General features: G+C 57.3%; 1 protein-coding gene across 9 annotated transcripts in view; it reads left to right on the top strand.

Annotated features, from left to right (window-relative positions):
• HDAC4 (histone deacetylase 4) overlaps positions 1-22,285 on the top strand; it is a 296,118-nt gene extending 273,833 nt beyond the window's left edge. For all 9 annotated transcript variants that reach the window (XM_044945379.2, XM_044945378.2, XM_044945376.2 and 6 more), the window contains 5 exons: positions 5,086-5,204; positions 6,624-6,757; positions 16,050-16,134; positions 17,049-17,190; positions 17,594-22,285. In XM_044945379.2, the coding sequence (XP_044801314.1) occupies positions 5,086-5,204; positions 6,624-6,757; positions 16,050-16,134; positions 17,049-17,190; positions 17,594-17,633 (520 nt within the window). In that variant the 3' untranslated portion in view covers positions 17,634-22,285. The remainder of the gene's footprint in view (positions 1-5,085; positions 5,205-6,623; positions 6,758-16,049; positions 16,135-17,048; positions 17,191-17,593) is intronic.
• The last annotated feature ends 3,255 nt before the right edge of the window (positions 22,286-25,540 follow it).

Below are 25,540 nucleotides of genomic sequence, written 5' to 3'. Positions count from 1 at the left end.
TCGGGTGGGGGCCTTGTGGTGTCGGGGCGGGGGACGCTCCCATGGCTGGTCGTGGAGCCTTCAAGCACAAGGCTTCCTGGGGGCGCCTGACAGGCGGGGCCCGGAGCGCAGGGCCAGGAAGGGGGCGAGAGTACATTGGGGTCTGGAGTGGCGAGGTGCCCGCCCGCTGCCCAGGAGCTTGCCGGGGGTGGGGAGGAAAGACGTCCACACCTTGGCAGATGGAGGTTGGCGAGCAGAGAGCTAAGAGGCCAAGCCTCGGGGATGCGGCTCCGGTGGGGGCCAGGGTGGGGCAGGCCTGTGTGGGGAGGCGGCAGCAGGGGCGGCCTTCAGTGGCTTTCAGCCTGGCTGAGGCCACGGCGTCACTGCTGGGGGGCCCGGCCCGGGCAGTCACATTCCCGTCATCACTGTCTTCCTTTACATCCCGACTCTCAGCAGAGCTCGGGTACTTGATGAGCAGGTGCTGGGCCCCTGGCCTGCAGTCCTAGTGGAGAGGGTGGGGTTTCGAGAGGATGTGGGCCCCCATAGCAGGGGCTCAGAAGCCAGGCTCCCAAAGCAGGGAGACTCAGAGGCTGGGACCCCCAGGGCAGGGGCTCAGAGGCCAGGCCCCCCTAGGCAGGTGTACAGATTCCAGATCCCAAAGGGCACATACCTCCCCTTGCAGAGCATAAACGAAAGGAAGTTTTTGATGATCAAAATGCCATCACTGAAATTGTGCTGTCGGCTCCCAGCAGCAACCTCTGTAAAACCAGGTCTGGACTCAGGGCTCGGCCACAGTCAGCGTCCTCTGCCTGGAGCCTCCAGCCAGTGAGCGCCCTCCTGGTGGGAGACGTGAACTGTGGAACCAGCCAGAAACACAGGGGTGAGCATGAGCAAGGAAGCCTGTGGGGCGAAGGCTCCGGGGGGCCGCGTGCGAGGGGTGTTTAGGGCCAGCTTGCGTGGACAGTGCCCCAGGGCATCGGAGGGCAGAAGCAAGCCAGGGGCAGCATAGCAGACAGAACCTTGGTTCCAGCCAAGGCCCTGGAACCAGTGGGCACAGCCCCCAAACACAGCACCACAGCCCACTGGCCACCAGGTCATGTGCCCCCAGCTGGCGTTGACCGCCAGTCTGGCGGATTTGTGCAGGCCCCAGTTGGGTGGTGTATCGAGAAGTCATTTCTTCTTTAGAAGTTGGAGCCAGCTGTTGGAGCCAGCTCGTGCATTTAGATTTCACTGTGGGTTGGGAGTTGGCATGTTGGCACAGCAGAGTCTGGCCGTGCGAGGTTATAGTGCAGCTGATAAGACACGATTCTGGGAACTGCAGGGGCCCCGTAGCACCCCGGGCACTGCCGCCTTCATGGAACAGCCAGGCTGGCCCAAGCAGGAACAGGCCCATCAGCGACGTCCACCCTGTCGTCCGGCCTGCCGAGCCCTGGCGCCCGGTCTGGCTTTTCCCCATGGAAACCCAGCTGCAGGTGTGAACTTTCCAGCGAGCAAAGGATGGAGGGATGGGCAGAGCGTGTGTCCAGGGCAGAGGCGCCAGGCCGGGTCCCAGGCGTCACAGGCCAGGAGCTCAGCTGTGCGGGTGGTTTGCGCGTTTGCGTCCCACCCCACAGGGCACGGAGGCCCCGGGACCTCCGCTGCTCATCCCTGTTGCCATCTCCCCCACCCCCCGCTTTCCCACGTCCAGAGCTGCACCTGGCCTCCTCTGTCAGGGTCTCCTCCCTGAAAGTGGACGATTGGTGGTCTGCTGCCCTGGGAGGCTCCTGGCCCTCAACGCTGTCCTCCTCAGTTTTCCCACCGAAGGTCGCCAAGGACCCCCTAGACCCATTCGCCTTAGAGCAGCAGTTTGAGGGAAGGCCTTCAGCAGATATTTAGATCTTGTTATTTTCAGACTAAACTGATCATTAAAATGTCATCCTAGAAATAAATGTCAGGCAGTTTCCCATTTTCTTTGCAGCACCTGTTAACCAGCCACAGGCTGGCAGCTTGCTTCTGGCACGAGGGTCCCGGGCAGGGTGATGCTGGGAGGTCCAGAAGGCAGGCTGGTAGACAGTCAGCAGTGACGCGTCCAGCCCTCTCCTACCCACTAGGAAGCCAAGTCCTGTCAAGGGGAGACTACGTTTCTCGGGGCTTAGGGCACACTAAAAATGTGTGCTGCACACCCACTCAGCACACGCCGGGCAAACAGACCGTTTCAGATTTTCTTACTGTAGCAAGCATTCGGGATTACAGTGTCGACCGTCCCAGTCAGGAAGAGGAAAGGAAGGTGTGTGCATACGGGCATCCGCTTTCCCAGGTGCTCAGACTCCTGCCTGGACGGTGCACCAACCCCCCTCCCCAGACCCTGCACGCACGCATGCACACACCACACACCCACACGCCAACACGTGGGATCAGCCGTGCTTTACAACTTGTTATGATTGGCTTTGGGGCGAAGCCACACACCAAGCACAGACGCCAGGGACCCTCTCCGTATTCACCTCCTTTAATGATGATTTTCACAGGGCTGTTTTTTTTTAATTTTGTGGGGGGATTAGAAATGAAATCGCTCCGCGATACTTCAAAGCAGAGCAGCAGAGCGCCCACATGCACTTGCTTCGAAACGTCTGCCGGAGCTCTATGAATGAGCCGGCGTCTGCTTGGAACGTCTGTGGTTTTCATTGAAACACCGTGCCGGCTTTAAAATCCCTACCAAGATTGCGGCCGAAGCCGGTCTCCCGCCCAAAGACAAAGTTTATGTGACAAGAACTTCATTAAAAATAATTGAAAACCAGCCTCGCTGGAATGATGAGGGCTCGTGCAAAGGGGCCCGCCGGGTGCTCGCAGTGGGGAACAGTGGCCTGTGCGTTTGTGGGCACAGACACAGCTGCCGGGTGTGGAGAGAGAGCAGACGGCTCTTCCTGGATCCCAAGGCGCCCCCCCCCACCACCACCACCAGCCTGGACCAGGAATTTCCACACAAGCCCCAGGGCCTGCTCTGATGCCTGTGCTGTGTTTAGAAGACCGCGCTCGCAGACTTCCCTGGTGTCCAGCAGTTAAGGCTCTGCGCTTCCAGCGCAGGGGACACAGGTCCGACCCCTCTTCGGGAAACTAAGATCCCACATGCCGTGCGGTGCAGCCAGAAAAAGAGGCCGTGCTCTCTACATTGCGTCTCCAGTTCCTGTGAGCTCTCGCCCCACTGGCACCGAGAAGCGTTCAGGGCGGGGGCTGGTGTCACGCATGGAGCAACTTCAGCAGAGTCAGAATGGCCGGAGTCTGGGGCAGGGCTGGTGGACGGCAGCCCAGGGACCAAGTCCCACCTTGTGTTTTTTTAAGTCAAGTGGCCCAAAGATGGAAGTGTCTGCTCCCTGGCCCTCGGCAGGAATGCTCTCAGCCCCTGGTCTGATCCACATGCAGTGTTGCTGGGCTCTGAGGGGTGGCCCCCAAGGCCCAGAGCCTGAGTCCCTGAGAGCATTTCCATCAGCTCCGCAGAGGCTTTTCAGGAGGAAACTGAACTGGACCCAGCCTCAGAGGAAAGAATAGAAGTGGCCAGCTGCTGAAAGGCCCACCTGGCCTGTGACTCCCTGGTTCCAGAAGGGGATTTCCTGGTGGACGAAGGGCCAGGGGTGAAGTTGGTGAGTCTTGGTGGTAGATGCTCCCAGCACCTGACCCGTCACAGGTGGATGTCCCCTGGGAAGCCCCCTGGGCCATGCGTGGTCGCAGGAGTCTGGCCGGGCCTCCTGGCTCCTCACCACGGATCCTGCAGAGCAGGAGCCGGGTCTTCACCTGTGTGTGGCTCTCCGGGGTTCTCGGCCCTCCCCCACCTGAAATCAGAGGGACCTCTCAACAGGACTACAAACCAGGATAGTTCCTAGATGGAGAAGTATTTAACACTGAGCATTCTGTTTCTTATGGACATGAGTTTGGGTAAACTGCGGGAGTTGGTGGTGGACAAGGAGGCCTGGCGTGCTGCAGTCCATGGGGTCGCAAAGAGACACGACTGAGCGACTGAACTGAATTGAACTGAACTGATTCTGTTTCTTTGGCCAAAGTTGTCATCTTCCAGAGTTGACTTTGCTGTCATAAACGGTGATTTTATGTCATCCTGATGAGAGCCTGTGGGATTACAGGGGGGTGTCCCGTACCCATGGTCCTCCCTGTGACCCGGCCTGTGGCCATGGTGTTCCCTGGGGCCTGCCCCGTGCCCATGGTCCTCCCTAGGCCTTCCCTGTGCCCATGGTGCTCCCTGGGGCCCGTCCTGTGCCCATGGTGCTCCCTGGGGCCCGCCCCGTGCCCGTGGTGCTCCCTGGGGTACGCCTCATGCCCATGGTCCTCCCTGGGGCCCGCCCCGTGCCCGTGGTCCTCCCTGGGCCCACCCATGCCCGTGGTGCTCCCTGGGGCCTGCCCCGTGCCCGTGGTGCTCCCTGGGGCCCGCCCCGTGCCCGTGGTGCTCCCTGGGGCCCAGCCCATGAGGGGTGGGGACCACTGGTCATGCCCAGCACACTGAGCCCCTCGTGCAATCTTCTGAAGACCTGGCAGGGGCAGGGGTGTATCTCAGAGGTGAGGAGCCGGGCAGGAGGAAGACAGAAAGTCAAGGGGGACTTTCCAGGCCCATGAGGCTGGCTCTGGGTCAGACGCTGGACTAGACGGACGGGAGTCTTCCTGGTCTCAGCAGGAACTGAGATTTCCAGGCTGAGCCGTACACTCAGGCTGCGAGCTCCTGAGGCAGTTGTGTTAACAGGAGCTTCCCCCCACTTTTCTTGCCTTGTGTCCCAAATGAAACTTAGCGCCTGACCTCCTCAGCGTCTGTTTATACTACTAACCAGTTGGTTCTCTTAAACTGGGGCATCGGTTTTCCCTTTAGGGATCCTAAGTGTTGAATTTCTTTCTAATTAGCCTTACACGTCCCTCCTGCACCCCAGTAGCGGGTCATTTGGTCCGTCGCAGCTGACGGCATAGCCTCGGGCTGTGGTCGTCGAAGGCCAGGGTGGGGGCTCCAGGACGCCCTCACCAGCTCGGCTGCCCGGCCCCAGGTCCCCAGTGCTGGGCGGTGCCCTGGAAGCCCCAGCAGCCAGCGACAGTGGCCATCCTGGGCTGACGCAGCGTCTCCCCTTCTGCCCCATGCAGGACCGTGGTCATGCCGATCGCCAGCGAGTTCGCCCCGGACGTGGTGCTGGTGTCCTCGGGCTTCGACGCCGTGGAGGGCCACCCCACGCCCCTCGGAGGCTACAACCTCTCCGCAAAGTGTAAGTCAGGTTTGCGGGCGGCCAGGTGTCAGATGCGCGGTGTGCACACCAGGCTTCCCCTCCGGTGGCCGTGGAAGGAGACTCCACCCCAAAACCCAAAAGACATTTTACTGAAACCACAACACCGGCTCCCCGGAGAGCACGAGGCCTGCGGCAGGCGTGCAGCCAGAAGGCCAGCAAGCCTGGGGCCTGCCCTCTGCTGCTGTCAGCTGGGGCAGGGTCCCCCCTCCTCCTGAGGGCTGTCATCCCATGCGGGGCCTGTGGGGGGGCCGGCCCTAAGCGCTGTGAAGACATAAAGAGCCGAGAGCAGGCTCACTCCAGTCAGGGGAGGAAAGACATGTGCGTCCTCTGTCTCAGCAACTCACGCAGGTGACAGCGCCCCCCACCCCAGCGCCGGCCCCAGAAAGGCCTGGACGCCCCCACCCTGACCAGCGACCTGGGGGTTGCAGTGGTCTGGGTGCCTGGGGTTCCGGGGGGACAGGGGAGCCTGTCCCCCGCCCCCATGTGGGGAGAGCATGGTGCAGCAAAGAGGAAGCCCAGCAACAGCACAGCCTCGCAGAGTCCACCTGCCCAGCCGGGGGCCGAGAGGCTGAGTCCCTGACAGGGCACCAGTGCCCTCCACGCCCAGATGGGGGACCCACGCCCTGAGTGCTTCCTGGGGTCCTCGCAGTCGCCTCCAAGCCAGCGTCGCTGTTGCCATCGGAAACGAAACCGAGGCTGGGGGGCCCCAGGGCCTCGCCGGCCCCCCCGGCTGCCCGGGGGCAGAGTCCAGCCTCGGGCCCGCTCTGCTGAGCGCCAGCCTCTGCGGACAGATGGGGTCAGGCGGCCTGGATCCCCGAGGAGGGTCGTTCTCGTTCTCCGTGGGGAGGGTGTTGGGCTGCACTGCAGGGACCGTGGCTGCTGAAGAAAGCCAGATGGGGATGCAGGAGGGCCCTGGAGGGGCTCAGCGGTGACACGCACAGTGACACAGGGCGCAGGGGCCCTGGCGGTGACACACACGTGAGTGTGTTGGCACACTGTGCCCAGCACTTCGGCCGACGGGAACGCCCTGGGCCCTGGGACGGATGTGGCCAGGCCCCAGCAGCTGCCCTGCCCACCGCCCTGCTGCCTCCCGGCTTCTGTGGTCCCGCAGGCGAGATGGGGGCTCCCCCGGGGCTCCTCCCCGCCCCGAACGAGATGATTTGCAACATTATAAAATCAAAGCCCCGAAACCGTAATTCCTACTCCCACAGAGATCAAAAAGAATCCCAAGCCGAAATCCTCCAATGGATTTATCACAAGCCAGTCTGGCTTCCATTAGGTGTCTCACTCGGAGTGCCGGCCTCGGGGCCTCGGTAAGGCAATGCAGTGCGCCCCTGGCCGCTTTGATCCGCTGCCAGGCGCCTCGCCCGCCACTTGCCTCTCCCCTGTCCCCCGCAGGTTTCGGGTACCTGACGAAGCAGCTGATGGGCCTGGCCGGCGGCCGGGTTGTCCTGGCGCTGGAGGGGGGTCACGATCTCACAGCCATCTGCGACGCCTCGGAAGCCTGCGTCTCTGCCCTGCTGGGGAATGAGGTAGGAGGGCCCCGCCCTGCCCCGCTGTCCCGCGGCCTGGGCATCTGCACTCGCATCCGAGAGGAGGCTTGCCCAGCCAACAGGACTGTCTGGTTGTGGCCGGAAGTGGGTGGGCAAAGGGACAGTTAGAAGCCATGTCTCCTGAGCAGACGGCTCAGCATCTGTCTTTTAAAGGCACTCGCCTTGATGTGGGGCTCACACGGGAACACCTTTACCTGGTTACCTCCTCGTGGATGGTTGGTTCTCTGGGACGTCCTGAAGCAGGTGTTGGGGGACATGTCAGCACGCCATCTCGGGGGCTGGGGCGTGGGCCCGGGTCCCTGTGGCTCTCCTGCTGCTCTGACCCTCAGGTGATGCCCAGGACTGAGTTCAGCAGCCCGGCCTGACAGCGGGGCTCAGAGTGAACTTTACAGGGTTCCATGAAGGGAGGCCCACTGGGAGAGAGTTTTCCAGGCTAAAATGCCATCGGCCCGGGATGCTCACGCCCACTGGCACTCCTGGTGGACAGAGCCACCCGGCTGCCAGGCGGGGAGGACGGGGGTGGGGATACTGCCTGGGTCGGTTCTGAGAATCTGAAGTTCCTGACAGAAACCCACTCTGTAGCTTCCACCTTGGATTTTGGAACCGTGCTCTTCCTGAAGCTTTAAATGCATCCACGGCCTTGGACACGAGGCCACATCCCAGTCTCCTGACCCCATCAGGGAAGCGTGGGTGGTTCCCACACCCACCGCATGGCTTTCTCTGGCTGCTTTTCCCACGGCATTGCCGTGAGGGGCCAAGGAAAGAGCCGCTGGTGTATGGGTAGCACTGGCCAAGCGGCTCGCTAGGTTGCCAGCCAGCCCACAGCGGAGCAAGGCCAGGGTCCACACTCCCCAGACACAGAGGGTCTCGTGGGGGCCTTAGGGAGGTGCAGGCCCATGCAGGAACGCCTGGAGGCTGCTCCCCTCCCCAGGGCCCGTCAGATGAAATGGGGCTTCTCCACATTCGCAGAGTGCATGGACCGTCTCTCAGTAGGGTCAGGGTTACCTGGTGCCCTGTGGGGGTGCCTGAGCCCCGCCCCTGGACGGGTGTGTCCTTCCTGGAGTAGCAGCTCCCAACGGCCAGGCCCAGGGGCTCACGGAGGGGATCTAAGACTCCAGGCATGGAGGGAAAGAGGCAGAATCTCAGGACGGCTCCCTATAAGGCCTGCCTGCGATGCTCCTTAGCCCAGGCTTGTGCTCCACGACCTGGGCTTGTGCTCCCTGAATCGGGTGCGTGCTCCCTGGCCCAGACTTGTGCTCCCTGAATCAGACGCCTGCTCCCTGGCTGGGCACGTGCTTCTTGGCCCAGGGTTGTGCTCCCTGGCCCGGGCTTGTGCTCCCTGGCCCGGGCTTGTGCTCCCTGGCCCAGGCTTGTGCTCCCTGGCTGTCTGCTGGGACAGGCCACTGGCTGGCATCAGGGGTGGAGGTGGTAAGCTTGGGTGGGCAGGCACCTGGGAGGGCTCTGTTTTCTCCTGTCAACCTCTGCGTGTCCTAGATGGTGTCCATTGTAACCTGAGTCACACCTGGGTCCGGGGGCCTGCTGGAATCTCCGCTCTCTGGTCAGCTTGTTAGCAACACGTGTGAATGTTCTATGGCAAACACCCGCCTGCTTTTGCTTTCCAAAGTGTGCAGGGGTCTTCACCTTTCCTCTCTTCCCATAAAGCGATCTCCTCACCCCTTTTACTAGAAGGCAGCTGATTTATATATTCAAGCCATCTTGAGGGCTTTTGATTCTGAGAGCCAGCTATTTTAAAATAGCGGTAGAGAACTCGGCTTTCAGCTCAGCTGCTCGCGCTCTTCTGACAAAGTATTCCTTTGGTGAAACACATCAAAAAGCAGGAAGCCCTAGTTTTATCGAGGTCTCTTAAAAATCTTTTTAATGCCAGAAAGTTGGAGGGAGCCTCACCCCTCGGCCTTTGATGAGGCTGATGCCAGGCGCAGGGACGGCTCGCTCCGGGGTGGGGGAAGCCGACTGTGCACGGCCGGTGTTGGGGGCGCCCACCCGTGGGGGTCACCAGAGGGGCACACACGGGGCTGGGCCTGGAGGGCCTGCCCCGCCACAACAGCCATCGTACCAACTACTGAACTGAAGTTGTGTGAATTGACTATTGAACACGAAGCCGTCGTATTGAGTAGCTTCAGCTTCACGCCATCTGCAGCCCTTGGGGACGATGACAGTGAGTGAGATGTCACTTACGGGAGCTGGGTGGGGGGTGTGCCAAGGACCTGCAGCCCAGGGCAGGGCCCCGGGCAGGTGGGGAGTCACTTCCCCTGTCACAGGTCTCCCCCAAGGGGAGGCTCCTTTGGGGCCCATTTTCTGTTTAGCCGTGCGGTTTCTGGGGCGTCACATGGCACCGTGTCATTGATCCCAAGTCCAAGACCCCGGGCAGGAGGTGGTGGGGGATCAGGTGGCCGGCAGCCGTGGTAGTGTCCCTCCCTTGTCCCACTGCGCTGCCTCGCCAGGGCGCAGAGTGAGGCGGCCCCGGGGGGTTAGAAGCAGCGGGTGGACGCAGGAGACGCAGGGTTGACCGAGCCTGCTGTCAGCTTCTAGCCCGCCAGCTGTGGTTCACCTGTGCTCACCTCACTGAAGTGCCCGCATGCAGGCCATGAGGATGGAGCAGGCTGTCCCCCAGTCGTGTTTCCAGGACACGGCTTGTGCTGAGTCGGGGAGGTGGGCCACGTGTCTGAGTTGTGCCCCAGCGGGCCCGTCAGCTCCCCACCCTCCCCCGGAGAAGTGGCCCTGCACCCTCTGCAGGCAAGAGGGGACCCGCCCTGGAGCTCCTGGGCCTCCTGCTGCGGGGAGATGAGGAGCTGAGCCCGAGGGGGACCAGAACCCACCTCGGGGGCCCCAGGAGCATCCCGCCATCCTGGGTGCACGCCCTCCGCTGTCTGGTCAATGGAGCCTCAGTCTTCTAACCTTTGTCCGAAGGAGTTGCGGGTTTTTGGTGCCATGTGGTTCATTTTCACTAGTGTTTAAAAACTGTCGCAAACCAGGAATGTCCTCCAAGCCTCTGCGCCTCACTAGGAGGCTCAGGAAACGCCATGTGGCCGGCCCCTGATAGTCGCTGAGTCCGGCCCTGTCGCCAGATACAGTCCATGCGCTGAGGCTGCAGAGCCTGAGCAGACGGACGTGCAGGCCCTCCTGCGGGGGAGGGGACCCCACCCACCACCCAGCCCCGCAAGGACCCCAAGGAGGGGATGTCCCGGGAGGGCTCAGCACCAGCCCTGGCGGGAGCGTGCTTCCCTGAGGCCCCCAGAGGAGCTCGGCCAGCAGGTGGGAACCTCAGTCACAAGAGACTGCAGGCGGCCCCGGCCCCTCCCCGGGGGAGCCAGCAGGGAGGCTGGGGCTGGGCCTGAGGGCAGAGGACTCGGGAGAGGAGGCCGACCAGAAACTGATCTCTGGAAGAGGTCCTGGAGAGGCCGAGAGAGAAGGGAAGACGCAGCAGAGCAGGCTGGGGCGGCCTCCGGGCCCCCGTGGCTCTGAGTACTACAGGGCCCTCTGCCCAGAGAATCCTCGAGATGGGGAGGGGGGATCGCAGAGCCAGCCTTCAGGCAGGGGGTGTGGTCGGCTGGAGAGCCCCCGGGGACGTTGTCTGTCTCCTTGGGAAGAACGCGGGGGCCGGGGCACCTGCCGGGGTGGCCAGGCGTCTGAACCCGGGCACGGCCGTGAGCATCAGGTCCGTCACAGGCTGGGCGGACGGCGGGGCAGCTTCCGGATCGTGGGACAGGGCGTGAGCCCCTGAGCATGGGCTGGGGGCTCCGTCATCTCTCGTGTTCCCTGCGGGCCCAGAGATGCCCACCAAAGTGCAGTTTCGTTTTCTGGAAAACACACGCTGAGACCTGGGTTCAGCCAGGATTTCGTGAGGACCCTTTTCTTTGGTGCTGCAACCTCTCTGGTTTCTGCTCGCTCAGGGTGTGGTGTGAGCTCTTGTAAACTGCAGAGTAGCAAGCCACACCCATACCCACAACCAGGCACTCTGCACAAGGCTTTTCTTGCGCACTTTCCCCGAGGCTGGCTTTTTAAAGTCCGAGCCTCCTTTCTGATTCGGTTGTGACGTGGAATACAGGCGAGGTGAACGTGCCCAGGGGTGGCCAGGGGCTCCTGTCTATCACTCGGACTTGGCGTTACCCACAGCCGGCCCTCTGTTCTCTTCCAAGTGAAAGTGAAGTCGCTCAGCCGTGTCTTGACACTTTGTGACGCTGTGGACTGTAGTCCACCAGGCTCCTCCGTCCATGGGATTCTCCAGACAAGAATACTGGAGTGGATTGCCATTTCCTTCTCCAGGGGATCTTCCTGACCCAGGCACTGAACCCGGGTGTCCTGCATTGTAGGCAGACGCTTTACCGTCTGAGCCACCAGGGAAGTCCTCAGAGCCTCTCCAGCTTGGCTCCTTCCAGACACAGGCAGGCAAGCGAAGGCACACAGCCCAGCTCTCCGAGCTCGCTCGGCCAGGCCAAGAGCAGGATGGTGGCCCGTCTGCTCTCCTCCTGGGGCCACTGGACGCCTCCATGTGCCTCAGATCCCTCTGCCAAGCCCTATTCCCTGCTCCCAGTCGCACCTGCCCCCTAGTCCCTCCCCTGCTTAGCACGGCCTGACCCCCTCTCCCCTGCTTTCCCTGCGGCCCACCGCCCTGGCCCCTGCGTGAACATCACCCCTCACCCAAGCCGGCCCCACAGACGCGGGCCCCTGCTCTGCGAGGCTGGGTGGAGGTCTGTCTCTTGGTCCCTGATGTTTCCTAAGTTTGTAGGATGGATAGTGGTTGGTTCTCCCTGGGCTGCTCAGTGATGTCTATTAAATGAAAAATAAGACCCCAGGTAATGAGAGATTTATATTTTAAGAGCTAGAGCCTCCCCCACTGCCCAGCCCTTGTGTGTAAAGTGGAGGCTGGATGTGTGCTCAGGGCAGACTGATGCCCAGAGTGGCTGGAGATGGGGAGCCGCCACAGAAATGGTGGCGGGGGGCAGACGGCAATGTGGGCGCCAAGGTGCTCACCGGACGTGACCCAAGCAGAGGGTGCTGGAGGAGGGCCATGCAGCCCCCTGGAGGGTCAGCCCCCAGCCACGTCCACGGCCCCCTGGGGAGGTTAGACGTGGGGGTCCCCCCAGGACTGGGAGCAGCAAGACCTGGGTTGCATTTTAGAAAATTCCTGGCATCGTGTTCTGACACACCTCTCTGCCTCCAAGTGATAGGCATTTTATGGAATGAGTTATTTTCTAAAGAACTGCTTTTTTCTTAAAAGGGATAAAATCCTAGCAAACTATCAGAGTTGTACTGCAACAATAAGGCCACAGCTGTTTAATGCACAGTGAGGACCCCAAACCTGAAAGGCGTGTTTCCTGCTCCAGCTGCGTACCCACAGGGGACCTGGGCTCTGCCCTTGGTGGCCTGCTGACGAAGGTGCTTAAGTACACTCCTGTCTTCACAGAGACACTCCGTTTTCATGGGGACCTGCAGGTGTTCCTGGAGGGGCTCCCCATCTGTATCTGCTCTCTGGCCCAGGACTTACCAGGTTGGCCCAGGTTGGGAATTACATCAGGGTCCCACCCTGTGCGGTCAGCCATGGCCAGAGGGCAACTGCGTCCCTGAGGCAGATCCCAGTGGAGGGAGGGGTAGTCCCACGACTACGAGGTGGCATCTGAATGTTTGTCCCTCAGGCCCTCAGTAGTGGGGGACCAACCTCAGCAACATGGCATCTCACATTTGACCCTATCAGTCTGCAGGACAGCACAGCACCCAGTTCAGCAGAGGGGTCACTTCCTCGTTCCTCAGAGGCTGAGCACCTTTTCATGGGTCTCTTGGCCACTTTGCCTTTCTCTTCCAGTTTTTTGCCCATTTTTCTATTAGACCATGTTTTTCCAATCTATTTTGGGGGGAGAATTGGTTGGATGGGTGGGTGGATGGCTAGATGAACTGGTGGATGGATGGATGGTTTGGTGGATAGGTGGATAGATTGATGGATGGATGGGTGGATGGATGGATTGGTGAATGGATGGATGGGTGGGTGGGTAGATAAATAGATGGATTGGTAGAGGGATAAATGGATAGATGGTGGATGGTTGGATGGGTGGGTGGATGGATAGACAGATGGATTGATGGATGGTTGGATGGATGGATTGGTGAATGGATGGATGGATAGATGAACTAGTGAATGGATAGATGGGTGGTGGATGGTTGGATGGATGGATGGGTGGGTGAGTGGATAAATAGATATATTGGTAGATGGATGGATGGACAGATGGGTGGATGGGTGGATGGTTGGATGGATGGATGGGTACATGGATGGGTAAATTGATGGATTGGTGGATGGATGGATAGATGAACTGGTGGATGGGTGGGTGGATAGATAGATGGATTAATAGATGGATGGATTGATGGATGGATGGATGGATAGATGAACTGGTCGATGGATGGATGGTTTGGTGGATGGATGCATAGATGGGTGGATGGCTGGGTGGGTGGGTGGATGGATAAATGGGTGGATGGTTGGATGGATGGTAGGTGGTTGGATGGGTAGGTGGAGGGATAGACAGATGGATTGGTGGATGGTTGGACAGATGGATGGATTGGTGGATGGATGGATGGATGGATGGGTGGGTGGTGGATGGTTGGATGGCTGGATGGGTGTATGGATGGATAAATGGATAGATGGTGGATGGTTGGGTGTATGGATGGGTAGATGGATGGATTGATGGATGGCTGGGTAGATGGGACAGATAGATGGATTGTTGGATGGTTGAATGGATGCGTGGTTGGATAGTTGGATAAGTGGATGGATGGTGGATGCTTGGATGGGTGCATGGATGGTTAAATGGATAGATAGTGGATGGTTGAATGGATGGATAGATGGGTGGATGGATAGATTGGTGATTGGTTGGATGGATGAGTGGTTGGATAGATGGATGGATGGATGATGGTTGGAGGGATAGACAGACCAATGGACAGCTGGGAGTACCCTCTTCTCTGTAAAAGTGAATGTAGTGTCAGAATAATCTCTTCCTTGACTGAAAGGGCTTTCCTGGGCCGTGGGTCTCCTTTGGGCGAAATTTTTAAGTGACTGATTTTGTCATTTTTTTTTTATCCCTTCTTGAGTAAATTTCAGAAGATTACATTTTACCAGGAACTTTTTCTATCTCAGCCAATTTTTCCAAATTATTGACTGAAGTTAACAGCGTTCTTGTGCTGTCTTTTATCTCTACTGTTCCTGTAGTCGTGGTCCTTCTTATCCTAACATGTTTATCTGTGCCTCCTCTAATTTTCGTCACCAGCCCTACCAGAACTTAACTTTTCATTTCAGTTTTAAACGATAAAGTAATCATGTTTAATATATTAGAAGTAAGATACTAATGAATGATGAACCAGAAATCGCTGAAACTGAAATGGGATGTTTTAAAGAGAGCCAAATGGAATTTCTAAAAATGAAAACATATTAGCAGAAAATAGAAACTCTGTGAGATCAGCTGGAGAGAAGACTAATAACCTGGAAGGGATGTGTGTGTGCTCAGTTGTGACTGACTCTGTGCCACCCCATGGACCGTAGCCGGTCAGGCTTCTCTATCCATGGGACTCTCCAGGCAAGAAGAGTACTGGAGTGGGTTGTCATTTCCTTCTCCATGGGATCTTCCCCACCCAGAAACCAAACCCTCATCTCCTGCCTTGGCAGGAGGATTCTTCACCACTGAGCCACCAAGGAATCCCACAGCCTGGAAGCAACAGCTGAAGGAATGAGGCTGAGCACAGCCCAGAGACGAGGTGCAGAAGGGGGCTTGTGTGTCTGTTCAGCGTCCCCACCAGAGTGAGGCGTGGATGACTAAAAGTGACTGATGGAGGCACCGTCCTCAGCTCTGGAAGGCAAGGGGGCCCAACCCAGAGAGTTAAAAAAAAAAAAAAAAGCTTGCATCCAAGCTCATCTGAGTGACTGCAGGACCACAACGACAAACAGGAAGCTGTGAAAGTAGCCAGAGAGCAGACAGGCAAGCCACAAGGAGCACTGTTAGCCAGACACCAACCGCTTCACAGCGAAGGAAGCAGAGGCAGTGGGGAAGGTCTTCCGTGCCAAGAAGAACCTGCCAGCCCAGAACCTCAGGCCCAGTGGGACTGTCAGCCGCGGGGCTGGGGTGGGTGGGACTAGAGACATAAACTGGGAAAGCTTGACCCATGAGACCTTTTCCAAGGGAAACTCTGTAGGAGGAAGCTTCAGGCAGAAGGATGACAGCCCAGGCAGCTGTCTGTTGAGCAAGACGGGGGCGTCAGTGCAGGAAAGCCCGAATCAACAGCAACTCCAGGAGACAGGAACAACGATGCCAAGTCAGTGAAAGTAAAGAAAGAAACACAGTGAGGGCCACGAGCCGTCAGTCAGGGACGACAGGGAACTCGGCCGGGCGCTGGAGCAGGGGCTGCCTGTGCAGCAAATAAACACACAGGGCGCTGGCTGCAATGCATCTGTGAGAAGCAAGTACTTGGTGATGGGTTTAACCCCGCGTGCTGGGCGGCTCTGTGGCAGACACCCGGCGCGCCCTGTGGCCCTCAGACGGGCGGGCCGTGTGCGCCTCCCCACTCCACCTGCTGCAGGGACTTCAGGGAGAGCTCGGAGCAGAGATGCTCACACCCTCTGTCTACCTTTTCTCTGATCATTGGAAGAAAACCCTAAAGGGCAGATGTGCTTGTCGCTCAGTCGTGTCTGACTCTTTGTGACACCCTGGACCGCAGCCCACCAGGCCCCTCTGCCCATGGGATTTCCCAGGCAAGAATCCTGGAGTGGGTTGCCATTTCCTCCTTCAGGAGATCTTCCTGACCCAGGGATCAAACCCACGTCCGCTGCTGGGCAGGCGGATTCTTTACCGCTGAGCCACCAGGGAGGGCCAAAGTGGGGATATTCAAGCCCTGTCTATAAAACCCTGGTTTACAAGTGCGATGAAACTGATGTTTCCGAAAAGTCATCATCCCTGCCCCTGACGCTGTGCCGTGCATCCAGCGGTGGAGCCCACGCCACCGCCCCTCTGCACCAGCTGCCCCTGGACACCAGCCAGTGTCCTGCCTACAACAGGCACCCACGAACGTACCCGAGAGCCTCCTAGGGGAAGCACCTTAAGGAAAATGAGTCTACTTCTGGGAAACATTATGCACTGCCACAGCCACCTCTGGCTTTTTCAAGCTGGCTTCTCCGTTAGCATGCGCACATGAGGAAGACGCTGATCCGGACGTCCCATCCGAACACACACGGGGATTCTACTGACGACCTCGAATTCACCGTGTATTCTTCTTTCGTCCCCAGCTCGATCCTCTCCCAGAAAAGGTCTTACAGCAGAGACCCAATGCCAACGCCGTGCGGTCGATGGAGAAGGTCATTGAAATCCACAGTAAGTGGCCTGGCCCAGGGCTCAGTAGGGAGACCCCCCCAAGGGAGGAGCCCGACTCCACAGCCCTTCTCCCACCCCCCCACCCCAACCCCCTGCTTCTCTCTCACCGCCAGTAGCGTCCCCAGACCCACATGTTGAGACCTGGCTTTCAGGGTCAATGTGATGAGCCGGTGACTCTCCTCTCACCCCCATTAACGTCCCAACAGCCTGCCACAGCCAGGTCACCAGCTCTGCTTTGTGGAGCGAAAGAGCTGCGGTTCAGGGGGTGTGTGAGGTCCCTTCTTCAGGCTCCCTGCTGACAGGCTGGGACCCGCACGGAAGCCTGTGTCCTCAGGTCTATCCTCTGCCCTTGGACCAGCGAACCCCACTCCATCAGTTCAGAGCACCCTTGGCCCAGAGTGGCCGGGCCTAGGAGCCCAGGGGCTGCACACAGCCTGGGACTTCTGCCCTGCCTTCGTCCTGGGTCTGCGGGGTGGCCCCGTCACAAGTGTCTGTGTCCGTGGGCAGGACCCAAGGTCTCCCTGCTGTGCACTGAGCTCCTGGCCTCCTGAATGAGGAGCCCTGAGGCCCAGGAGACACCAGGAGGCTGCCTGCACCCACCCCCATCATCTCCGGACTCCCGCTGAGAGTCAGGAAGTGCCCGTCCCAGCCGCCCCACCCTGAGGGAGGGACCCTCCCAGGAGCCCACCCCCACCCAGCTGTCCTGCCCCTGAAGGTCCCAGTTCTCCTGGCCACAAGGAAGCTTTTCCAGACTGCCACCCTCTGTGAGTTTCTAACCAGGCCACGTCGTGGCTTCTGTCTCTGGAGAGCGTGGTGCTTTAAAGTCGCCACCGATGGGTGCTGCTGGAACCCCGTGGGTCCAAGCGCAGGGTCGGGGTCCCATATCTGAGCAGCCACCGCCCCCCCTTCCGCAGGCCAGTACTGGCGCTCCCTGCAGAGGCTCGCCTCCACCGCTGGCTACTCCCTGGTTGAGGCCCAGAAGTGTGAGAACGAGGAAGCCGAGACTGTTACTGCCATGGCCTCGCTGTCTGTGGCCGTGAAGGCCCCCGAGAAGAGGTGAGCACGGACACTGGCCGGCCGTGGGTGCTGCCTCCGTCTGCGGGTGACCCGGGTCTTTGCTCCGGGGGTACTGGGGGCACGTGCTAGCTCAGCAGGGCTGGGAGTGCGTGTCCTCACCCTGGCCCCAGGACAGACTGCACCGCCACCTCTTTCCAGAAGCAAGAGCTTGAGAAACGCGTGAAGGGCGTCTGGGCCAGAAGGAACACTTCCCTAGGGGAGGGGCGGGGGTCGCAGGGAGTTGAGGGGGCAGGTTAGCTAGGAGTCGGGGCGGGGGTGGCTAGGAGTCGGGGGCTGGGGTGGCTCAGAGTAGAGCATGGGGTGGTGGGAACCTCGCACACCCACCTTCCGCACACCCACCCTCTCCTCTGTTGCCACCCCACCCGCCCGCCCGCCCCAACAGACCCGACGAGGAGCCCATGGAAGAGGAGCCGCCTCTGTAGCCGCTCCCGCAGCTGCGGGTCTCTTGTTTGTCTGTCTCCGTCTTGAAGCTCCGCCGAGAAAAGTTGCTGCCGCCCTGCGTCCTGCCGGCCTCCTCCGAGCCCGCGGGCGCGGCGGGGCGAGCCGCAGCCGGCGGCCCTCTGCCTGCCGGACCCGGGCAGATGCCGGGACGCGCGGACACACGGACGTGCGCGAGCGGGCGCTCCGGGCGCCCCAGGGCAGCCGCGGAGGGAGGGAGCCCGCGGGGGCTCGGGGCAGAGCCGCCTGCCGAGCGAGCCGACCCGAGGAAAAGAAAATGAAAATCAAAGATCTCACGACACAAAACAAACTTGATTAAAACTGGTGCTTACGGTTTGGTGATTCCCCACAATTCCACAGTCTCCGTGTAAACCACTCAACTCATCCTGTAGCTTATTTCTTTTTCAGAGAAAAGTCAGCCGCTCCGGCGCTGGCACACCCCGGGTGCGCGGTGGGGCTGGGACACGGAGCGGGAGAGCGGTTAAGGAAAACACAAAAAAAACTGGACAAAAGCAGAAATGTGAGCCCGTGCGGCTTTGGGTTTCTCAAAGCCGACGGAAGATGCGCGTTTGTGCCTTTTTTTTTTATTGCTCTGATGGATTTTTGTGGCTGGGTTTTCCGAAGTCCGAGGAACAATGCCTTAAGAAAAATAAACAGCCGGAGTGGGTGGGACCGCTCCCTGTGGCCGGTGGGGCCGGAGGCCGGCTCGCACTGGCCTGGCGCTTCACAGGTGGTCCCCGCCACGGCCAGCAGCTCTGGAGGGCTGAGGTCCTGCCACCCTGTTTCGCTTTATTGCTGTTGAAGAAAAATGGAGGTAGTTCCAAAATAGTGGCAAATACTGTTGGGGGTTTCGAAGTCCAACAAATTTTAAATGAATCCAAAGTGTTCTTTTTCTCGTACATCATATAACAATCGAGCATCTCCATTTGGTTGTGAAGCATGTCCTAGGCACACTTTCAGTGTTACGATCGGAATGCTTTTTATTAAAAGCAAGTAGCATGAAGTATTGCTTAAAATTTTAGGTATAAATAAATATATATATGTATAATATATATTCCAATGTATTCCAAGCTAAGAAACTTGATTCTTATGAAATCTTGATAAAATATTTATAACGCATTTATAGAAAAAGTATATATATATAAAATAAATGCAGATTGTAAAGGTCCCTGGCGAATGAACGGCTTGTGACTCAGCTCTCAAGGTGCTTGTGGAAAGGGATCTAATTTGAAGCTCATGTTATTTCTGAACTCCAGAGTGGAGAGCTTTCAATCACAGGCTCGCCATGGGACACCTGCCCTGCAAGATTGTACCTTCATCTTGATTATTTTCTGACCTGACCCCTCCCCACTCCAAGCCTCCATGCACATGTGTACCTGATAAGTTTTTATAGCAAGGATATCAATTTGCTGTTGATTTTGTATGAACTTTTTCACAAAAAGATCCGGAATAAGCATTGTTTTGTGAATTTTACATTTTTTCTCACCATTTAGCAGTTTTCTGAATGGTAATAACGTCAACCTTTTTCTTTCTAAACTTTTGCTTGTACATTTTTTTTTTAAACTCTGGAAGGTATTTTTTTTATTATTATTATTATTTTCATTTTGTTTATTTTTGTACAGTGAGCACAGAGTTTATTTTCAGAGTGAGCACGGAGGTGCAGCGGGGTCTGAGGTCTGCCCGCCTGGGCCCGCCTGTGGCTGCACATGGAGCGTGGAGCCTTCCTTTGCCGCCCGTGCTTTGTGGGCAGGGGGCACCCTCGCAGCGCTGAGCTGAGGGGCTTGCCAGCCACCACGGGCCATCAGCATCCATGAAATTCACGTGTAAACGTCTCCGACCACGTGGTCAGGATAGCATTTTTCACTTGGCTTTTCCAAAGAGCTTGTAAACTTGGCCACGCGTGGGGCCTGGGGGCCTGTACACCCTCCCCAGGCTCTTCTGCGGCAGCCACGTGGCAGGGCCCTGGCTGGGAGCAGCAGGCCTGAACTTTGAAGCCTGTGGCCGCGGGGAGCCTGGACCCTCGCTGGCTGGTGACCCCGTGGGGATAGCAGACTCCCCATCAGGACGTCCATCCTTGGCTCTTTTTTTTCTCTTTGACAGTAACTGAAAAGGATCACTTTTTAGTGGTAACTCATTTTCCAGCCCTCGAAGCCACCAGTTTCATTCCAGAGTGTGCATCGGGTTCTGACAAGGAAGCGCAGACACAGCTTGCCCATGGATAGGGAACCCCAGCCAAGTCTCAAGTCTGGTGACATTTACAGGGTAGCTTCTGGAAGAGACTCTGACGCAGCCAGACTTGGGACCAAAAGAGTCCAGATTCTTGGACCGGCTTGGTCATCGGGTTGCTATTGGTTAGACTCAAGACAGTGGTCAAGAGCAGGACAGGAAGGCCTTGGGCCATGTCTGGTGTTCCCTCTCCTCCTGGCCCCTTGCCCTGAGGCCCAGGTTGGTGGGGGAGCTGGAAGTACCCAGCCCCCAACAGTGGAGGCAGGCCCCAGCCAGTCGTCTCTGCTGGCCTCCTGGGACGCCCCTCCCCACCCCTGCCACCTGCCCACTCCCTGTCGGCCGTGGCTCCTGGGGAGAAACACGTCACCCGATGTTTTTACAGGTGATGGGATAACAGGTGACCTTGGTGGCCAAGTTCCTGTTGGAAGGGTTTACTTCTAATCTCGTCCAACGGAGACCTCCTCTGCAGAAGGCCCGACGGGGGCCGTTTTCATTTGTCAGCTCACTCCAGCTTCACAGGCGTGCTTAAAGCAGTACCGTGTAGCCTTTTGTTTTCTTTGAAGACACACTCAGCCCTTCTCCACAGCCAGCCGTCCGGGGCAGAGGGCGGAAGGCCCACCCGGAGCTCCCACCGCCTCAGGGAGGGCACCCACACCTTCCCGCTGTGGTCCCTGGACCTCTAGCCTTTTTGTTCCTTTTCAGAGGCCTTGGGGGCGCTGGCCGGGGGTCAGCAAGTGAGCACTTTATACCCCTTTGCAGGAAACCCCGTGATGCCGCGGGCCTCGTGGTGTCCCCCTGCCCTCCGGGCCTTCCAGCTGCGCCTCCGGGCGCCCGAGCCCCACCAGCAGGCAGCCGTCCCCCGGCCACCTCCGGCCGCCTGGGATTAGCCGCCCCTCCGGTTCCGAAGGGCCACTTTGTCAAAGCGTTTGGGTTTTTCTTGACTTCCTTTCCAAGTTTGTTTCCAGAGGAAGGACCGTTTTGTCCTGGTTCTGACACGAAAGCAAGTCTGGTTTTTGCAGCACTAAACAATGGAGTTTCTTGTTTTTAATTTTCGATCGGAACATTCCTCCTTTCCTGGTCACAGCCACACGCTCATTCCATTCTTCTTTTTGTAGACTTTTGGGCCCACGTGTTTTATGGGCATTGATACATATATAAATATATATATAAATACATATGAATATATTTTTTTAAGTTTCCTACACCTGGAGGTTGCATGGGCTGTACGAGCGGCATGTCTTTATATTGTATACGGATTTTGCACGCAAACGCGGCAGCTTGGGGAAGAAGAGAAATGCCTTTCTGTTCCCCTCCCATGACATTTGCAGACAACAAAAGATGGGGATTTTTTTTTTTCTTTCTGTAAAACAAAACCTTGAAGGAGAGTGGGGGAGGGGGGAACGTTTGCGTCTTATTGAAGTTATTCTTAAGAAATTGTACTTTTTATTGTAAGAAAAAATAAAAGGACTACTTAAACATTTGTCATATTAAGAAAAAGTTTATCTAGCACTTGTGGCATACCAATAATAGAGTTTATTGTATTTATGTGGAGACAGTGTTGTAGGGCGCCTACGCGGAGGTCGAGGTGGACCGCCTGTCTCCCGCGGTTGCTCTGGAGGAACTCGTCCCGTGGGGTTTCTTCCCTGGTCCCCCCCTCCCCGGGGAAGCTGCGGCCCCTGCGGCCCTTTCCGCACAGCCTAGCCCACTTTTCCTGACTTGTAGGCGATGGACGGCTAGGATTTCACTTGACACTCAGCAGTCATGAACTGTGCTGCACTGTGGTTTAAAATCATACTTTGCATTGAAAGGACACCATTTCTTCCTTGTAATGAAGCAGAGTTTTCACAGCTCAGCTCACTTTGTGTCTTTGACATGATTAAAAGCCTCCTGTTGAAGGAAAAAGAAAGCAGACATTTTCTGTTTGTGGTTGTTTTTTCTTTTTTAATCTTCTTTTTGGTGTGTGTGCTCCACAGTGGAGGCGCTATTTTCCAATTTATGAGAATGACAAACATTATCATGTGTCTGTAAGAGGGGGGCTGACCCTATTCACCCAAGAGCTCCTCACGGTCTGTCGCAGAAAACGCGGTGGGACGTGTTCCCGTCCCCCCGACGCCCGCTTCCCGCTCCTGCGGGCACCACGCGGGCGGCAGAGACCAGTCTCCTCTGTAACTTCGCATCTGTTCTCTCGATTGTCTGGACCTTCCTGGGGTCCTTTGCCTTTCTCAGTGGAGTTGGAGATCCTGTCCTTGGTTTTCTCACTCTTGTTTCATCCTGTGTGGGGGGTGGTTTGCACCGACTGCGCTGTCCTCCCCCGACGGCCGGCTCCACTTCACCGGAGTCCAGCATTTGTACCTCATCATGCGACTTGTCACTCTTGTGGTGTAAATAAAGAGCATTAATTGCCCTCCGACCTGTGGTTTCTCCCGTGTGCTCTCATGCTCGCCGGTTCCGTGCCAGGGTCCCTGCAAGGGGCGGCGGGGGCGGGGGGGCACCTGGGCACCAGCCCGTCAGCAGCCCTGCCACCTTCCACCCGTACAGACAGCCCACAGGTGTATCTTCACTTAAATGTCCAGTAATTCAAGTCCAATAATTCTATTTTCTCCCCAAAATCCTGGTCTGGAAACAGCCTTAGAAGGGATCGAGGCTGAAGGGAAAGGACCAGAGGCCTGGCCTCTCTGGAGCTCGGCGCTGTGTCCCTGAGGCTGTGAGCCTGCAAACACAGCCACCTCCACGTGGCCACCGTACCTCCCCGCCCGTCACACCCTTCCCAGGCGCTCGCATCCAGTGACATAACTGGGGGAGGTGGGGAGGGTCCAGTCCCATTGGCCGGGCAGACAGAACAACTCAGGGGCGCCTCAGCCCGCTCCCAGCTGGGCTCTCCCTCTGCCAAGTCATATTTCCTTCCTCAACCTTTCTCAGCTGTCGACCCCAAGGACGCTCTTTAAAAAATATCGTGCTCACCAGACTCCACCCAGGGTCTGCTTTCTGGGAACCCCAAATGCTACACCCAGGGGCCTCCACGCCCCCAGAGAGACCTATGCAGCACAACCACCTCCAGACACAAGCAGAGCTGCCCCAGGCGAGACCTAGGAGCTGCAGTCACTGAGTTGGGGGGAGGGGCGGATATTTGTTACGCAGCATCGTTGCAGCAATAGCTGACTGATGCAGACAGTGTGAAGAGATAGGAGGCTCCAGTGTAACCTGAGTCTTTTCATGCTTTGCTGGTATTTATGACGATATATTTATTAATTTACGCAAAATGAGAGGATCTTATTCCAATAGGAATTCTCTTTTCCAAGCAGACTCAGATGTAAAGAAGCCTTGAAAGAGTGTGTCCTTTCCAAGCTCTAGGCAAGGAGATTTGTGAGGGCAGCTTTTCTTCAGATGTATTTTTGCCCTGCAGGTTTTGTGTGACATCTTTATAATTTTTATCTGAAAATTATTTTTTAATGTGTGTTATAAAGCACTGATTTTTTTTTTTTAACCTTTTGAAAGTGTGAAATGCTTCAACCACAATGAGTAGAGAAAATAACACACGTATGAGTACCCATCCTTCAGGGTGAGCACACAGTCACACTTTGCTATGAGCATTGCGGTAAATAGACGCAGAGGGCGCAGGTCAGCTCCATGTCCTCTTCCCTTCCTTCCCTGGGTAAACGCTGCCCTGGAATCGGTGTGTGGACTCCATGTCCATGTTTCTGCATCTTTGCTGCATAATTTTATCTCTACAGAAGTAGAAGTTAGTGCAATGGTGCCGGAATTTTCTGTGAATGCCTTTTTCATCCATAGTGTGTTATTGGGCTCGCCTTATGGGCTTCCCTGATAGCTCAGTTGGTAAAGAATCCGCCTGCAATGCAGGAGACCCTGGTTCGATTCCTGGGTCGGGAAGATCCCCTGGAGAAGGGAACGGCTACCCACTCCAGTATTCTGGCCTGGAGAATTCCATGGACAGCCCATAGGGCCGCAAAGAGTTGGACACGATTGAGTGACTTTCACTCGTACTTTCTACCCATGCGCACACCTCTAGGAACTCATTACAAGGGCTACATGCTCGTTCACTGGGTGACCCGCACTCACAGCCCAGCCCTCCTGACTTAGGCCTGTAGCTCTCACCGCGTGGTCTCCCCCACACATCGCGCTGCCCTGGGTATCGTGGGGGCTCCCTCTCCAGGGGAGTTGCTGGTCCTGCAAGGTGTCAGCTCTTGTTAAATCAGAACGGTCACTCCCCATAGCGGTTCACCGACTTTCGCCTCCACCAACACTGACCGAATCAGGAGTCTGGCCAAATACAGAGCAGCAGAAAGAGGGGTCCTGAGACCATATGTGTCCCCAGTTATTCTTTCACTGCAAACACCCCACGTCTGTGGAGTCTGCACCTCTCCCCGCAGACAGGGTGACTTTGAAGCAAATCCCAGCAGCACGTCACCCACCTGCAAATATTTCAGTAGACATCCCTGGAAGATAAGGACTCTTCACAAACATGGCACAATACCATATCATGCTTGAAAAATGGACAGTTCCTTCACATTGTCCAGTAACCAGCCAAAGCTGAGGTCTCATTTTTTATCTTGTTTCCTTGCTCGTTCTTCACAGTTGGCTACAGTGCCTACAGGAAAAAAGTAAGCCCTGGAAGGTGACAGTTACCAAAGGAAAAAGTTTCCCGTTCAGTATCTCAGTGATACTAAATATTTCAACCAAAACTGAAAGGCTAATATTACATGGTTTAAGTCAATATGCAAGACTCAGAGTCTAATTTTAAAATGCACTTAGCATTTCTGTTCAAAATACACCCTTAGTGGGCTTAAACTATTGTCTTGGTTTGAATTTAAAAGTAACAATATATTTTATTTCTCTGCTGGTAGTGCGAGCTCCAGTTTGGAAAACGGGGATGAAAAGTGTGCATTTTGATTCATGAAAGTGTTGGGATTCATGCACAAAACTAAACCAGTGGGGCATTCCCGGTGTCTGAGGCCACTTAAACCCCTTTTTCTGGTGTTTGAGTGTATAAAAACTGGGGTTCTCCTCACCCACTGCCCATGGATCAGGCCCCGCAGCGACTGCGCTAAAATGTAACCCCATGTCCCAGGGGTCCTTGGAGGAGGCAGTGTGGTCACAGCCATTCACCCTCGAGGAAACTAAGGTCAGAAAGTTCAAGTACTTTGCCCAAGTTTTCACATCAGGCATGGGGTCCTAGACGCAGGGCGGTCCCCTTGCCGAGCCTCTCGTCTGAACCCCTGCCTTCTGCCCCCGCGGGCCACACTCTGATGCACAGGCCATGGCTGACTGGAGGACCCACGGGGACCGATGCCTGCGGTGTCCGGACCAGGTCTGGTCCCCTCCGCACGAGGATGCGTGGGGCCGGTCCTAGGGGCACTCTGTACACGGCCCAATGTACAGAGAGCTGGGCAACCCCACCCCCACCCCAGGGAGGGATGAGGTTCTGGGCTGCTCCCCTCCCCACCCAGCCATCCTCCCTGAGATGGAGGCAGGCACAGCATCCCTGGGTCCAGCCTCCCAGCTGTGCTCAGACCAGGTGCCCTGACGCCCCGGCCCCCGTGTGGCGGTGACGCTCAGATCTCGGCGCCACCAGGAGGCCCAGGCCGTCCCTCCCAGAGGCCCCACACGTGGAGCCCCTACCAGGTGTCCTGCGCAGGCCAGCTGCGGG

Source organism: Bubalus bubalis, chromosome 6, assembly GCF_019923935.1.
Source record: "Bubalus bubalis isolate 160015118507 breed Murrah chromosome 6, NDDB_SH_1, whole genome shotgun sequence".
Taxonomy (NCBI): Eukaryota; Metazoa; Chordata; class Mammalia; order Artiodactyla; family Bovidae; genus Bubalus; species Bubalus bubalis.
This window is presented reverse-complemented; position numbering and strand designations above follow the sequence as displayed.